The sequence below is a fragment of the Pelophylax lessonae genome (genome assembly GCF_965119305.1).
Source record: "Pelophylax lessonae genome assembly, chromosome: 5".
Lineage (NCBI taxonomy): Eukaryota > Metazoa > Chordata > Amphibia > Anura > Ranidae > Pelophylax > Pelophylax lessonae.
This window is the reverse complement of record NC_138772.1, coordinates 67,753,894-67,771,707: the sequence shown is the minus strand read 5'-3', so window position 1 is coordinate 67,771,707 and position 17,814 is coordinate 67,753,894. Positions and strand designations below refer to the sequence as shown.

The following is a 17,814-nucleotide window of genomic DNA, read 5'->3' as shown; positions in this document are numbered from 1 at the left end:
TCAACTACTGTCACTGCTATTAGTATTACAAAAGGAAGACAATGAAACCCTCCTTACGTATGGATTTTTATTTTTGCCAGCAGAATGGAGGTACATAAGAGAGTGTAGCGCAAGTGTAACTATAGTACACTGCTCAAAAAAATGAAAGGAACACTTTGAAAACACATCAGATCTTAATGGGGAAGAATGTCATGCTAGATATCTTTATCACAGGGCTGAATTCAAAGACACCCCGAAAATCAAGGTGAACAAATTATGCAGCAGGCTATCCATTTTGCTGAAATCTCATTGCAGCAACTTAAAATGGTACTTTGGCAGTTTGTATGGCCCCCACGTGCTTGTATGCATGCCTGACAACGTCGGGGCATGCTCCTAATGAGATGACGGATGGTGTCCTGGGATATTTCCTCCCAGATCTGGACCAGGGCATCATTGAGCTTCTGAACAGACTGAGGTGCAACCTGGCGGCGTCAGATGGACCGAAACAAAATGTCCCAGAGATGTTCTATTGGATTTAGATCAGGCGAGCTTGGGGGCAATTTATTGGGATCAATTCCTTCATCCTCCAGGAACTGGCTGCATACTCTCACCACCACCAAACCAGTCATGCTGAACAATGTTACAGGCAGCATAATGTTCTCCACGGCTTCTCCAGACCCTTTTATGTCTGTCACATGTGCTCAGGGTGAACCTGCTCTCATCTCTGAAAAGCACGGGCGCCAGTGGCAGACCTGCCAATTCTGGTGTTCAAAGGCAAATGCAAATCGAGTGCCACGGTGCTGGGCAGTGATCAGAGGGTCCACTAGAGGACGTACGGCCCTCAGGCCACCCTCATGAAGCCTGCTTCTGATTGTGTGGTCAGAGACATTCACACCAGTTGCCTGCTGGAGGTCATTTCACAGGGCTCTGGCAGTGCACATCCTGTTCCTCCTTGCACAAAGGAGCAAATACCGGTCCTGCTGATGGGTTTAGGACCTTCTACAGCACTGTCCAGCTATCCTAGAGCAACTGCCAGTCTCTTGGAATTTCCTCCATGCACTTGAGACTGTGCTGGGAGACACAGCAAGCCCTCTGGCAATGGCATGTATTGATGTGCCATCCTAGAGGAGTTGGACTGCCTGTGCAGCCTCTATAGGGTCCAGGTATTGCCTCATGCTACCAGTAGTGAGGCTGAGCCAAATGCAAAACTAGTGATAAACAGTCAGAAAAGATGAGTAGGGAAAAATGTCAGTGGCATTCACCTGTTAATTTTATTAAAGTTATTGTAAAAATATCAAACATGTTATATGTAGCACCCTACAAGGTAGGTGCTAGGTAAAAGTATAGTGGGCCTTGGCTGCCTAACAGCAGGGCCATGATTTCCAGCTGGGCTGTCATGTCTCCCAGGTGTGGCTGCTGATAGGGGAACCTCCCCACTGGCTCCATGAGAGGATTCTCATTGGGCAGTGGAGGAAACCCAATCAGTGGCCCATTCAGGCCTGTATCTACCACAGAAGGCAGATTCTGCCACAGAGGATTCTCGGAGTGGATATAAGTTTAAGGGGAATGCATGACGCAGCGTCTTTGGCGGGAAGCAGAGTCCCAGGAGGGAGAGTATGGCTGTCTCTCCTCCTGTCAGAGGAACCGGGCGTCTCAGGCAGCTTGCCTGAGAGTGCAGAGTGAGAGCTGTGAACCAGTGTGCTGAGGACCAGCTGAGAAAGAGGGGTTCAGTTCCAGGAAAGCCTTCCAAGGTCATGAGTACTTTGAACTGCCCTTGGGGGTCTGCCTAGCGTACAGGGGACCACTCCGTTGAAGGTCCAAGGGATCCAGGAGCTAGCTAGCAGTAAAGGGGGTGCCTAGTTAGAGGACCCTGAAGTGTCAGAGGGGGTGCCTAGTCAGTGTAAAGGGGGTGCCAGCAGTTGGGCCCTGAAGAGTTTATGCGTACAGTGTACAGTGTGAAGAGTACAGTGTTAAGAGTTGCAGCAGCGCAAGCAGTCACAAGGAGCTACCTCAGTCAGTGAAGGACTGGAGGGAGCTGTTCACCAGACTTTTGAGATAAACAGAGTGTCAGGAATCAAATGTTCTACAGTCCTGGATCTTCTGAGTTAACCTGTGGGTTAAAGTCTAAGTTCTAGCACAGTTCAGTATTTCAGTATCTTCAAGCACCAGGAAGTGTTGGCCGGCATTCAGCTGGCGTCAAGACAGCGCTAACAGACATTTTTCTGTACAATGTCCCAGTTAAACCTAGTTGAGCCAGAGGAGTATCCCACTCATTCCCTTCTCCCATTCCCATTACAAAATAAACAAAACAAAACAAAGATGCCGGAATGGTCATTGTCTCAGTTCTCACACTTGGGTTCGCAACTTAAATGTGTTGGAAGTGTCACCGGTAACAATGGCAGACCCATATCAGGCCCAAGGCCTGGAAATATTGCTCCATATACTTACCTGCTCTGTTGCAGTGGTTTTGCACAGAGCAGCCCAGATCCTCCTCTTCCCTCTTCTGTGATCCTGGCCCCTCCCTCCTGTTCAGTGCCTCCACAGCAAGCAGCTTGCTCTGGGGGCACCCGAGTCGAGTCACAGCTCGCTGTGTCTATTCAGACACGGAGCTCTGCCCCCTCTCTCCCCTGATTGTCTAGCTGACTTTGACAGCAGCGACAGCCAATGGCGCCGATGCTGTGTCTCAGCCAATCTGGAGGGAAAAGACAGACAGCTGAGACACTTGTGGACATCGCTGGACAGAGAGGGACCTCAGATAATCAGGGGGGCTGAGAGGGGATGCTTCACACAGAAGGCTTTTTATCTTAATGCATAGAATGTTTTCATTGCTGTCCCAGTGCCTGTTAGGGAGATTAAAGCAGGCCATAGATTATGTGATTTTCTTTCCTTCCACCACAGGTGGAAGTAAATAAAATTGCTCGATTCCCCCATCAACACACTAAATGTTAATGGGGGAAACCCTCCGGCAGTGCTATTGTGCTCTGCCGACGGGAAGCCTTCCCGACCGGCAGAACACGATGATTAATTCTAGAGGGACCTCGGGTAAGTGTTAGGGGGGCTGAGGGGGGCTGCTGCACACAGAAGGCTTTTTATCTTAATGCATAGAATGCATTAGGATAAAAAACCTTCTGCCTTTACAACTCCGTTAACACCAAAGCAGCTGAAACTAATTAACAATCCCCTCTGCTACTTAACCGACCAGATCATTATCCCAGGAGTTTAATTGACTTGATGTTATACTCTGATTAAAAAGTGTTCCTTTAATTTTTTTCAGCAGTGTATTGATGAGGGGGTTTGCCGTCATTTTCTGACTTAGGTCAGTCTTACCTTCAGATTTTTGGCAAATGTATCCTTTCGTCAGTTCACAGTCTTCTTCAGTCCAGGTCCCAGCATCTCTTACCGCACCCACTTTCATAGCCACACAGTCAGTCTACAAGGAAACATTAACATTGGCAGGATCACCAAAGGCAAGAAAGCTTTAAAAAATGAATGCAGTCATCACAGCTAAGGATTGGTATACTGCAATATATTACATTTTTGTTCTTTGGTTTAGATAAACCCTAAAGGAGTCCAATAATATGCAAAACATGTAGGATTCAGTTGCTGACCTCCTCCTGATAATGCTATGTTTCTGGCTGTAGTCATCTAAGTGACTAACCTGGAACAAGCAGGTCACAGTTAGGTTGGAGAAAAGTCATAACACCCGTTATCCATACTATGAGAGAGATTCTGGAGCTGTTAGTGTAATTATCTCTCAGAATTCAATAATAAGCAAAGCATGTAGGCTTCATTTGTTGACCTCCTTCTGGATCTGGCTTCAAAAATTTAAGTCACTGGCCTGCAACAAGTAGGTCACAGTTAGTTTAGAGTAGTGAAGTCATAACTCCTGATATCCATACTTGTTCCAGGAGAGATTGTGGAGCTGTTAGGGTTACCTCTTGGGTCTGTTAATCAGATTAAGTTGGAAGGCAGCAAGAGTGAGGGGCAGGGGTGGCATTAACGTCACATTTATTGAAGAGGACCAATCACAATGGAACTTCAACAAATAAAATAATTAGCCTTCAATAATCATAGTTGTGCAGGTTTACTATATCTGATTCGCTATTTAGTTTGCGGAGGGTAATCAATTAGAGCTATACACCCACTCTCCTCTGTTAACTTTGATAACTTTTACTGGCTATTTGTGAATCTCTGTCAGATCTCTGCATATGAGCAAAGGCGCACTTTCTTTGTAGATGTTTATGTAGATGAGGACAGTCCAATAAGCCACTCCTAAACATTAATAATTGTATCTAGTTATGGATCCCTGTAGAAATGGACATTGGTTTATGGTTCAATTACACAAATTTAATTTGTTTCTCTCATCATATTTTTGGTCCCTATAACTACCTGTAAAATACACAAAAAGCAAGTTTGAATAAGCCAAGTTCACTCATCAAAGGCTACAACTTACTTTGTCCTCTTCTCTATGAAACCGATAGCTGCTGGATGGATGACCTTTGGCCCATTTGGTATAATACACTCCAGTCTGGTCTGTCCATCGATACCTCCTATCCCAGCTGATATCATTCAATCCAATCCAGACAGGATTTTTAAAATCTCTTAAATTGTAAGTCAGGAAAGCTGGAAGAAAACATAGATAATTTTTAGAATAAATTAATGTGCTAAAAGGAAACCATGACCTTGTTAAGGGTGTTGTAAAGAGTGTGGAGAGGGCACAGCTGCTGAAGGAAGAGGGGTAAAGGGATGGATCTTGATGCAGTGCTGGTAGATGGTAACCCCAAATACTTGTATCATAACTAGGAGAGCATACATACTGCTCTCCTTATGTTTGTCTTTAACTGTGGTATGTTATTTTTTCTTAACCATCTGTAGAGTTTCCTCATTGCAATGCTTTTTCTCCCTATGTCTTACCTTAAATGATAGCCTGTTCTTATCTTTTTTTACCTGTCCTCTTGTAAGTCTGTTTCTGAAGTGAGACTTTTGCTCTGTTTAGCTATCCATACTTCATTAACTCCTGATTAGTCAATTGGAAAGCACCCACCCCATCCCTAACAGTATATAACTAAAGCATCTCTTGGGGAAGGCACATTTGCTGAGGGGGCTCTTTCTATAAGTGGGAGCACTTCTGAATCTGCACTTCAGCGAATTCACACACAGACTGCAGGTGACCTTGTTTACCCCTTCAGCTCTTTTTTCCTTGTAACATGCACTCTCTTCCACTCCTTCTGACAGCTGTGTCCTCTATCCTCAAACTGTCTTTCTTTCACCTCTCTTCTCCACCCCACATTTTATATATATATATATATATATATATATATATATATATATATATATATAAATAGAGTGAGATTCTGAGTCTTGAAGTCCCATAAAGCACAAGGTAACCCGAGACTCAGAATCCTTTACTTCAAAAATTTTAGAAACAAATAGATATGATAATATCTAACTGAAGAAACATATAATTATGGATGCAAGAGCAGTGCAATTCTGCTTATAAGAATGTGAGAGTGACAAATCAGATATCTGACTCTATATTAATTGATAATAAGACAGTCAGATCTAACTAGTTTAGCTGCATAAAGAACTCTTAATAGAATATACTTCAATAACAAGTGTAACCTGACAGAGTGCACTCTATCACCTATATGGGGACCCCTTAGTCCTTGAATTAAGTGAGTCTCTTCCTGAGCAAGCCTTGCTGGTCTTCGCCAGCAGTAGGAGCTCAAATCATTCAAAGAATGATATTTGTAATCCAATGGGGAAAGGGGTACTTGTATCCAGGCTCTGACTAAAATAAACCGTATGATCCGCTGTATGTATGTAGAGGCGGTCTCTTGGTTCACCACGCACTAGGCAGACTCAGCAGTGTCCCATGACAACCGTTCCACTAACTCCTAGTTCTCACTGTAATTATACTGCATCGCAGGCCCTCGCTGCTGTACCCACTACAATGCAATATCTCTCACCCGATTCTTGAGTGCTCCTCTCCAGTACTCCTCCACAATGTTTTCTACCACTTGCAGGTGTTGTCACTCTGGATCAATCACTTCTCATGGACCTCTGCCACCTCTTGCTAGTGCCTCCGTACTAGGCTTCAGTCTCACTCCCTCTGCTCCCTCTGTCCACCTCACACGCGGTTCCCGCGGCAAGAGAGCGAATCTCAGACCCTGCCCCTTATTTATAGACCTCCCCACAATCCCTTGTGGGACCCGCGGCTCCGTGGGAGTATAGTTCCCTCCGTCCATTCTACACAGTCTTCATCCTCCACCGGACCACATATCCCATCATCCAATGCACTACTCTTCAGGAGAACCTCAGAACAAACAGCAAACTTAAAAAAACAGTACATCAGCCTCAACTATGCTGGTAGCAATTTTCTCACTTGACTACATCCTCCCCCCACTTGAATGTCTTTGGTCCCCAAAGATGATAGGACTCATAAGTGAGAGAATCCATTGAAATGTACAGTATCACAGATTTAAAACTAACATCAGTCTTGTGTGGAGCTAAGAGCAGCTGAAAACTGATCAATAAGTGTACCCTCTAAAAGCTGACTATACAAATTGCTATAAAGATCTGAGTCACTCTCACAATAGGCCAACAAAAAATCAGTGGCCAACCTAATAGTGTCAGCGGGCGGAATAACATCATCTTCCTTAGTAAGTCCAACAGAAGAGGCAGTTACTTGTGTGGGGCGTTGAGTCATTACAATTTGTTCTTCCGAATTCTCTCCTAAAGTATCATATGTCAGTCTCTTTGGTGGGTGTATTTCTCTTCTTAGCCTTGAGGACACCCCATCACTGGATGCAGATTCACTTTCCAATCCTTGGAAACTACAACTTGGTTGGGAATCTTCAGGCTCCTTAGGAAGACTCTTTGGCCCCTCAGTGTTTTGTATAGCAGGATTCTTGCCCTCCATTAGCACTTCAGGATCTTCCACAGGGAAATGACTTACATCTTCACCAGAAGGCTCTTCCAAATCCTGAAATGGGGAGGCAGCTGATGTTGTCAAGGGGTCTGTGGTAGTGAGCCCTTATAGATCCCCAGCTCAGGATTCCCCAGGGCGCGGAGTCTAAGCCCCAGCCTGCTTCTTCACCCTTGCCCCTGATGGTGGGGATGGACTTGCAGCAGACTGGAACCAGGTCGCGGCCCCCAGGTAGGCCCAGCGGAGAATGTGGAGACCGCTGGCGTGTGCAGGGTAAACAGGAGACTATAAGGAGATCCAAGAGACAAGCCGAGGTCAGGACAGGCAGCAGACAAACGTAGACGGAGAAACAAAGCCGGGTCGGTACACAGGAGATCAGATACAATAGCCAAGGGATACACGGATGGGAGCTCAGAGAACAGCGAAGTTGCTCAAGCAAGGAACAGTGCACTGAGCATTAGTATATATAGGGAAGCAAACAGGGAGGTGACCCAGGAAGTAATTGACAGGAACAGGATATAACCCACAGTGGAGCAGGCGACGCCCATAGAAGCCCAAACACCACATGTGAAGGGAAGCAAGACAGAAGCACTGCAGCAAGGAGGTAAGAATATACAGACAAAACTATAGGCTAACTTGTGACAGATGTGTCTTCACATGGCAAAATATCCATAGGAACATCTATTGAATCTCCCCTTTTTGTAGACTCCAATTCTAATGGGATGATAGGCATATCTGCCACTTGAAGTTTTTTTTTTTCAGGGAGTGGCGTAGAGGGACAATCAATGGATGAGGAGCGACCTCCTGGAACAGAGTTCTTTCCAGGAGAAGGCCACCACCAGTCAAAAATGATCTCTTCATCATCACTTTCTTCCTCTTCTTCAGGCACACTGGAAATTTGGGAATCTTGGGAAGGCCAAGGTGGCAATCTTGGAACTCTAGGAGTTTCTTCCTCTTCATCATACCCTGCCGGTATTCTAACGGCCTCAGCAATTGGGCAATAAATGATTCCGGTGCCAAGCTTTTAAAGGTCCAACTTTGCCTTCAGGGTGGATTTGATAAACAGGCAACCCCGGTAGCTTCTTATGAACAACAAATGGCTGTGAACACCAACAATCTGCCAACTTGTGTTTGCCAGGCACTCCCAGATTTTGAAGCAGTACCCGGTCTCCAGGCTGTAAGTCCTGTATTCTCACTTTCAAGTCAAAACTCTTCTTGTTACGCTGTTCCCTAGTGGCAGAGGCTTCTTTAGCCTTTTTGTAGGCCAACTTTAAGTTTTGACGGAGCCTGTCAACATAGCCCTTTTAGGAGTTCTGTGAAGTATGATCAGAGGAAATCCCAAAGTCCAAATCCACTGGTAATCAAGCTTCTCTTCCAAACATTAGTCGAGTATCCGGCAGAATCATTAACAGTGCTGTTATAGGCATGTACCAATGTTGAAACATATTCACTCCAATGCTGTTTCTTCTCCAAGGGCAGGGTTCCCACCATGTTCAGTAAAGTACGATTAAACCGCTCGGGTTGAGGATCTCCCTGGGGATGATATGGAGTAGTTCTGGACTTTTGTATCTTAAGTGATTCGCACAATTTTCTAATCAGTCTACTTTTAAAGTCTCTTCCCTGATCTGAATGCAACTGCTGAGGTAGGCCATAATGAACAAAGAACTTCTCAACTAGGATTTTAGCCACGGTGCTGGCCTTCTGGTCCCGAGTAGGGAAAGCCTGATCATACCTAGTGAAATGATCCGTCACAACCAAAATATTACCAATCCCACCCAGATCAGGTTCGAGATACAGGAAGTCAATACGCACCAACTCCATAGGTCCTTGACTTTGTAGATGGCCCATGGCAGCAGCTCTGCGTGGTAAAGTCTTCCTTTGAATACACTGAATACATGAATGACAGTAAGCCTCTATCTCTTTCCTCATGAAGGGCCAGTAAAATCGATCTTGTATCGATTTTGTAAGAGTTCAGTAAGGTCCCATATGCCCCGGAGAATCATGAAGGGCAGCTAAAGCAGTTGATCAATATTTTTCCAGGCAATAGCAACTGACAGATCCCATCAGAATCTCACACGGGGTTCATACGGTAGATGACTCCGTCCTTCATCTTCAAATTTTCCCTGTCTCGATGAGCTACCTTGGCTCCTACAATGGAACTCTCCAGAAGAGCCTTAGGATTTCCCACCTTCAGAGCTTTCTTCACCAAAGCCCCCAAAGGATATTCTTCTTGCGCTCTTCTCAATTCCTCTCTAGTCAACTGAGGGAGCTCCGAACTCCTAACTTGAGTTAAATCGCAATAACAGCATGGCACTCCCGAAGGGGAAACCCCTGCCATCTCAGCTCCCAGAGTCCCCTTCGAGCGGCACTACTTCCTGACAAGTAGCTTGTACTCCCTAAGAAGTCAAATGTACCCATTCTCGTGCCTTCTTGTCCGTAGGGTGTGGACGTCTGGATAATGCATCGGAATCTAAGTTTCCTCTTCCAGGTCTATACTTCAGACTTAATTTGAATTCTGATAACCACCGCCAAGCTGGATGCTACTGGACACCGATGGTTGGCGGCCTTAACAGGTAGGTGAGAGGATTGTTCTCAGTCTTTACCACAAAGTAAGCCCCATAAAGGTAATCTCTCAACTTGTCTACCACAGCCCACTTAAGGGCCAGAAACTCCAACTTGTGAATAGGGTAGTTTTTCTCTGAAGGGGACAGACTGCGACTGACATAGGCTATAGGACGCAGTCTTTCCTCAGTCTCCTCGTACGACACCCTGCCCAGTCCATCCCGACTGGCATCTACGTGCAATTCGTAAGGCTTCGCCTGGTCTGCATTCGCTAGCACAGGGGCTTTGGTGAGACTTTCCTTTAGCTTCCAAAAAGCTTGTTCACACTAAGTGGTCCACTGGATGGACTCTTTGGACCCCCGAGGCCCCTTCCTGGGTATCTCTGTGTCCCTGATTGATGAATCTTCTTCTTACACCTCTTTCCGGAGTAACTCATTCAAGGGTTTAGCTATTTGGGCGAAATTCTTGACGAATCTTCGGTAGTAGGAACAAAAACCCAAGAAAGATCGCAATTCTGTAGCGGTAGTAGGCCTTGGCCAGGTAGTTACAGCCTCAAGTTTCTTGGGGTCTGTGGACACCCCTGCGGTGGACACTACGTGCCCCAAGTAGGTAACTGACGTCTGGTAAAATTGGCATTTTTCTAGGGACAGCATTAAACCCTCCTCATAAAGTCTCTGGAAGGCCTTCTCCAGGCGAGCCTCATGCTCCTCTAATGTCTTTCCAAAGACAATAATGTCATCCAGGTATACGAGGACTTCAATCAAGTTCATGTCTCCTACTATGTTTTCTATAAGACGCTGGAAAGTTGCTGGGGCTCCAGCCAATCCTTGTGGCATCCGATTAAATTCATAAAACTCCAACGGGCTGATGAAAGCAGTCTTCTCTCATTCATCTGGGTGCATGGGTATTTGATAATATCCACTTTTCAAATCGTATACACTAAACCACTTGGCCCCTGACAAACATTGTAGTGCATCTTTATTCGGGGAGTAGTGTACTGATCTGCAATGGTCCTGCGATTCAGGGTGCGATAATCTATGCACATTCGAATGGTCCCAATCTTCTTACGGACCGCCACTATAGGGGAGGTGTAAGGACTGCGAGACTCCCGAATCACGCCAGACTTCTTTAATTCTGCTAGTTGCTCTCTGAGGTCCTTAAGATCACTCAGCAGAATCCTCCTTGCTCTTTCTCTGAAGGGTCTGTCCTCACTGAGGCGAATCTGATGTTGAGCACTCTTAGCACCAACATCATAATTGTTCCTTCTTCCATTTAGATAACGGAGTCTTCACACGCTCCCCCCACTTGAAAGGGACAGCCGGGCGCCAGGTCAGAGTATCTTCCAACTCATCTTCCTTGCCTCCTTCCTCTAGCTCAGAGGGGGTTAAAGGCATGGCAGCACTTAATCGCCCCAACACCATTCGAGGCTTCAGACTGACTGGCTGTGTGGTAACATTCTGAACACTGACATAGATTCTTCCCCCGTTTTTCCACAGAGCCTTTGTTGGGACTACTTTAGGGATCAACTCTATCCCACTGTCTTCTCCCAGCAGATCCCCTTCCAGTAAAACAAAAGGACCAGGCTGATCCCAAGACAACTTCACCATGGCCTTCATACAAACTCTCTCTCCTGGCTGCAACACCCGCTCTCTGGTGTCCAACCGCCACATCTTCCCTACCCCTTCAACAGGGGTCTTCTGCTCTTTCACCACCCCCTGAAATGCTTGCCTCAGTTTCGGATGCACTTCTACTGGTGAGCCTTTTATGGCTAGCAGAGTGAGTATTCTTCAGACCAAGTCAGTATTGCACCCAATAATCAACGAGTTTTGCTTAGCGCCAGGAGGTCGTGAGCACACCATGGCCAACTGGTCAAACACCTCCATCTTCATTCCTGCAGTAGGTTGAAACAAAATCTTCACAGGGATATATCCATCATAGGGAAACATTTGGGGGCCCCAACCCCCTAGATCTCCAAGTCTTCCAACTTTCAAAGGGGGATATGCTTATAATAAAAGTCCCGATAGAGTAGCGTTACTTGAGCTCCTGTATCCAACAGAGCTTTAGTGTAAATTCCTTCCACTTGAAGCGGCACTATGGGGGAGGGCCCCACTAAATTTCTTGGCATCAACCCCTTCACGGGCTCGAACAATCTTCGCCAACTTTTAATCACTGGTTTCTTCAACCTACTTTGATTGGTCTTTGGAGGGGGTTCAGCGGTCTGCACTTCCACTGACTTCACCCTGGGAGTCTATGTTCTCTTCTCTCGGAGTGGAGTGGATGAATTGACTCCCTGTGTCTCTTTCTCCAACCCAGGTGACCCCCATAGGCTAACTGAGATATCAGGGGAAGTTGGGGGAGCATGTCCCACCCTGCGGTGACTACGACCATTTTCACTACCAATGGAGCTCAAATTTGTCAAGGGACTCTCAATTGGCTCCTTCACTGAGGTCCCCTCTGAAGTTTGGAGAGGAAGAACCACTGTATAGCTGCCAATACTTCTTCCATTACTTCAGAACTCAACCCTCTCTTTGGACACTTAGCTCAGAAGTGTCCCATCTCTCCACATTCGAAGCACCCCCTTTCTCTTAGGGGAAGAAGGTTGGACCCTTTAAAAGTCTTTCTGGGCTCTGGTAGTTTTCCTTGAGCTTCCATTACTTGCATTAGAGTTTGACACATCTGAGTTTGGGCTTGGGCCACCTGGAGCATGAGGTCGGTAGGATGTGGACTCTCTTCGGGTTTCTTCTTATCCCCAGTGTCTTCCTGACGGTTCACTTCTAACTCCACCTGGCTTTTATCCTCTGAGAGACTGTGTTCAACTCTGTAACAAGAGAAAACGTTTGTATAGGGCGCTACCTGTTTGAGCAGTTATATCAAATAAATGAGGGGGTGTAAAGCCCCTGCACAGGCAAAGTGTGCACAAAAATGCTGGTGATGGGTGAAGTGCTAAACAAGCACGTGTAAGGAGAGGGCTGACAACCACTCCTTAGAGGGTAAGGTGCTCAGTGCAAGTAAATATATATATATATATATATACAGTGGGTACGGAAAGTATTCAGACCCCCTTACATTTTTCACTCTTTGTTATATTGCAGCCATTTGCTAAAATCATTTAAGTTCATTCTTCTTCCTCATGAATGTACACATAGCACCCCATACTGACAGAAAAACACAGAATTGTTGACATTGTTGCAGATTTATTAAAAAAGAAAAACTGAAATATCACATGGTCCTAAGTATTCAGACCCTTTGCTGTGACACTCATATATTTAACTCAGGTGCTTTCCATTTCTTCTGATCATCCTTGAGATGGTTCTACACCTTCATTTGAGTCCAGCTGTGTTTGATTATACTGATTGGACTTGATTAGGAAAGCCACACACCTGTCTATATAAGACCTTCCAGATCACAATGCATGTCAGAGCAAATGAGAATCATGAGGTCAAAGGAACTGCCTGCAGAGCTCAGAGACAGAATTGTGGCAAGGCACAGATCTGGCCAAGGTTACAAAAAGATTTCTGCTGCACTTAAGGTTCCTAAGAGCACAGTGGCCTCCATAATCCTCAAATGGAAGATGTTTGGGACGACCAGAACCCTTCCTAGAGCTGGCCGTCCGGCCAAACTGAGCTATCGGGGGAGAAGAGCCTTGGTGAGAGAGGTAAAGAAGAACCCAAAGATCACTGTGGCTGAGCTCCAGAGATGCAGTCAGGAGATGGGAGAAAGTTGTAGAAAGTCAACCATCACTGCAGCCCTCCACCAGTCGGGGCTTTATGGCAGAGTGGCCCGACGGAAGCCTCTCCTCAGTGTAAGACACATGAAAGCCCGCATGGAGTTTGCTAAAAAACACCTGAAGGACTCCAAGATGGTGAGAAATAAGATTCTCTGGTCTGATGAGACCAAAATAGAACTTTTTGGCCTTAATTCTAAGCGGTATGTGTGGAGAAAACCAGGCACTGCTCATCACCTGTCCAATACAGTCCCAACAGTGAAGCATGGTGGTGGCAGCATCAGGCTGTGGGGGTGTTTTTCAGCTGCAGGGACAGGACGACTGGTTGCAATCGAGGGAAAGATGAATGCGGCCAAGTACAGGGATATCCTGGACAAAAACCTTCTCCAGAGTGCTCTGGACCTCAGACTGGGCCGAAGGTTTACCTTCCAACAAGACAATGACCCTAAGCACACAGCTAAAATAACGAAGGAGTGGCTTCACAACAACTCCGTGACTGTTCTTGAATGGCCCAGCCAGAGCCCTGACTTAAACCCAATTGAGCATCTCTGGAGAGACCTAAAAATGGCTGTCTACCAACGTTTACCATCCAACCTGACAGAACTGGAGAGGATCTGCAAGGAGGAATGGCAGAGGATCCCCAAATCCAGGTGTGAAAGACTTGTTGCATCTTTCCCAAAAAGACTCCTGGCTGTATTAGATCAAAAGGGGGCTTCTACTAAATACTGAGCAAAGGGTCTGAATACTTAGGACCATGTGATATTTCAGTTTTTCTTTTTTAATAAATCTGCAACAATGTCAACAATTCTGTGTTTTTCTGTCAGTATGGGGTGCTATGTGTACATTCATGAGGAAGAAGAATGAACTTAAATGATTTTAGCAAATGGCTGCAATATAACAAAGAGTGAAAAATTTAAGGGGGTCTGAATACTTTCCGTACCCACTGTATATAACCGCTCATAAACGCATAAATAAAAAGTGCACACAAAGTGTCATAAGGAATTTAATGCCTGATGGCAGTGCCAGTGAAAACATAAATAATATATTTAAACAAGTGATCAACAGTGTTAACAAAATGTCACTGACAAAGTAAATAAAATCATATGAAACACATCAAGTGTATGGTATGTGTGACCGTGAATAAGTGATATTAGGCAGTGAAAGTGAATAAAATAAAGTAAAAAAAGTGGTAAAAAAATGCCACTTGTGGGTGACACTCTCACCCTATTACCCTCTTCTGGGCAAACAAATGTAGATAAGCCACAGAGAGGGGTAATCCTCGATGGTACCAGGGGTCTCTTCAGATTCGAGTATGCCGCTGTAGGAGCTGCCTCCCTTCAAGGAGCGGATCTGTAGTACTGCCGCCGCCTCCTCCCGCACTTCCACAGACACTAATTCACCAACACCAGTGGAAGTGGAAGTGTCTGTGGAAGTGCGGGAGGAGGCGGCGGCAGTACTACAGATCCGCTCCTTGAAGGGAGGCAGCTCCTACAGCGGCATACTCGAATCTGAAGAGACCCCTGGTGCCATCCAGGAATACCCCTCTCTGTGGCTTATCTACATTTGTTTGCCCAGAAGAGGGTAATAGGGTGAGAGTGTCACCCACAAGTGGCATTTTTTTACCACTTTTTTTACTTTATTTTATTCACTTTCACTGCCTAATATCACTTATTCACGGTCACACATACCATACACTTGGTGTGTTTCATATGATTTTATTTACTTGTCAGTGACATTTTGTTAACACTGTTGATCACTTGTTTAAATATATTATTTATGTTTTCACTGGCACTGCCATCAGGCATTAAATTCCTTATGACACTTTGTGTGCACTTTTTATTTATGCGTTTATGAGCGGTTATATATATATATATATATATATATATATATATATATATATATTTACTTGCACTGAGCACCTTACCCTCTAAGGAGTGGTTGTCAGCCCACTCCTTACACGTGCTTGTTTACCACTTCACCCATCACCAGCATTTTTGTGCACACTTTGCCTGTGTAGGGGCTTTACACCCCCTCATTTATTTGATATAACTGCTCAAACAGGTAGCGCCCTATACAAACGTTTTCTCTTGTTACACATTTTACACCCCTGGTTTCAGGGTTGGGTTTGTGGCAGCTTACACCTGTTTTTTCATATTCTAGTTTTTATTGTATTTGAATACTCCATAGAGCTGCTCATTTCTGTATTCTACTGTTTTCAACTCTAACCAGTCGAGCTGCGTCTCTCTCTCTTCTCCCTTCATTGTTCAACGAGTCTCTTACTCCTTGGCTCTTTTCTTCTAAAAGGGCCCCTTCTTCTCTCCCGCATGAGCTCAGGATAAGTAGGGGTGTCTTTGACCTCTTTCAACAGCAGCTTCAAAACAATAGGGTGGTTAGGTTGGGCTCCTTGCAATTATAATTTCCAGTCGTACCCGATCAGCATCCTTTGGGTCAATGCCCTTCTTCAGCAGAATCTGGTGTAATATTTTGTCAACCCAGGAGATATATTCAGAAAGTCTCTCCCCCCTCTGCTGGTGTGTGTGGTTGAACTTGTACAGCAGATCTGCGTTTTTTTCCACTTGCCCGAATACATCGAACAGGGCATCCAAGTAGTCCTTAGCAGTACAGTTCCTGTTTTCCATCCTTAAATTCCGAATCACTTCAGCAGCAGGACCTCTTAGACCTCTTTGCCTCTTCACTGCTTCCGAAACACTCCACTCATCTACTGCCTAAGTGGCCTGACTCATCCAGCTTTCAAAATCTTCTTCTCTTACCGGGGTAGGCAATTGGCCTGAGAAGAAGCGTAGTCTTTGGTAGCTCTGCCGGCTCCACTGGTCCCATTAAGGACCAAGCTATCCACTAACCTGCTCATGTCAGCATAGAAAGAAGCAGAAGGGACCCCTGTATTGTCGGTACATTTCTTCACAAGGCTCGGGTCAGGGCTGGGGCTAGCCAGAGGTGAAGGGGATTTTCCTTCACTCTCCCTCTTTTTCAGAGAAAAAAACACTTTGGCAAGAACCTTCTCATCCAGCATCACCTCATTCCTGTGGAAATTTTCAGGCACATTTTTCCGCCATTCTACCAGCACTTGTACAGCATCTAGGTCATATTCTGCTCGTGCGTCCAGTATGTAGGCTCCCTTGTCTGGGGCTAGAGCTTGCACCCACCGTCGGATTTCTGCCTCTGTGCATTCCCAGTAACTTCCAGGATGATGCTTCGGTCTAGATGAGGTCCTTGAAACCGAGCCCAAGCTCAGGCGAGAGACAGGCTCATGGCTCCTCCCATAGTTGGCTCATGGGCCGGTGCACCCAGGGCTAAAGTGGCACCGAGGATCCCGGGCGAGCCCCGAAATGTAGCACGCCCTCTACAGGGGCTGCTGAGTATGTTTGTTTCCTATTCACTTCCTTGACCCTGAGTCATCTCCAACCCGCTTGACACTATGGGTTCTGACATGATGGTTCAGAAAACACAACAATGACACCTAGATTTAGGTATATCAGTTTTACTGACTTTAAATGGAAAAAGGAACAAATGTGATTTCAACACAACAGGAATTAGGACCAGAGTGAGATTCTGAGTCTTGAAATCCCATAAAGCACAAGGTAACCCGAGACTCAGAATCCTTTACTTCAGTAATATCAGAAACAAATAGATATAATGATATCTAACTGAAGAAACATATTATTATGGATGCAAGAGCAGTGCAATTCTGCTTATAAGAATGTGAGAGTGACAAATCAGATATCTGACTCTATATTAATTGATAATAAGACAGTCAGATCTAACTAGTTCAGCTGCATAAATAACTCTTAATAGAATATACTTCAATAACAAGTGTAACCTGACAGAGTGCACTCTATCACCTACAGGGGGCCCCCTTTATCCTTGAATTAAGTGAGTCTCTTCTTGAGCAAAGACTTGCTGGTCTTCGCCGGCAGTAGGAGCTCAAATCATTCCAAGAATGATATTTGAAATCCAATGGGGAAAGGGGTACTTGTATCCAGGCTCTGACTAAAATAAACAGTATGATCCGCTCTATGTATGTAGGGGCGGTCTCTTGGTTCACCACGTACTAGGCAGAGTCAGCAGTGTCCCAGGGCAACTGCTCTGCTAACTCCTAGTTCTCACTGTAATTATACTGCATCGCAGGCTCTTTCTCTGTGTCCGTGAGCTGCTGTACCCACTACAATGGGATATCTCTCACCCGAATTCTGAGTGCTCCTCTCCAGCAGTCCTCCACACTTCGCCGGTCACTTCTCCACAATGTTTTCTACCACTCGCAGGTGTTGTCACTCTGGATCAATCACTTCTCAGTGATCTCCGCCACCTCCCGCTAGTGCCTCCGCACTAGGCCTAAGTCTCGCTCCCTCTGCTCCCTGCAGCAGGTCTCCGGCTCTGTCCACCTCACACACGGTCCCTGAGGCAAGAGAGCGAATCTCAGACCCCGCCCCTTATTTATAGACCTCCCCACAATCCCCTGCGGGACCTGTGGCTCCCTGGGAGTATAGTTCCATCCGTCCATTACACACAGTCTTCATCCACCACTGGACCACATATCCCATCATTCAATGCGCTACTCTTCAGGAAAACCTCAGAACAAACAGGAAACTTAAAGAAACAGTAC

General features: G+C 45.6%; 1 protein-coding gene across 1 annotated transcript in view; it reads right to left on the bottom strand.

The window, feature by feature from the left end:
• LOC309556055 (macrophage mannose receptor 1-like) overlaps positions 1-17,814 on the bottom strand; it is a 256,698-nt gene that overhangs the window by 44,530 nt on the left and 194,354 nt on the right. The window contains exons 22-23 of the mRNA XM_082258349.1: positions 4,433-4,602; positions 3,307-3,409 (exon numbers count right to left, since the gene is read on the bottom strand). Of these exons, the coding sequence (XP_082114475.1) occupies positions 3,307-3,409; positions 4,433-4,602 (273 nt within the window). The remainder of the gene's footprint in view (positions 1-3,306; positions 3,410-4,432; positions 4,603-17,814) is intronic.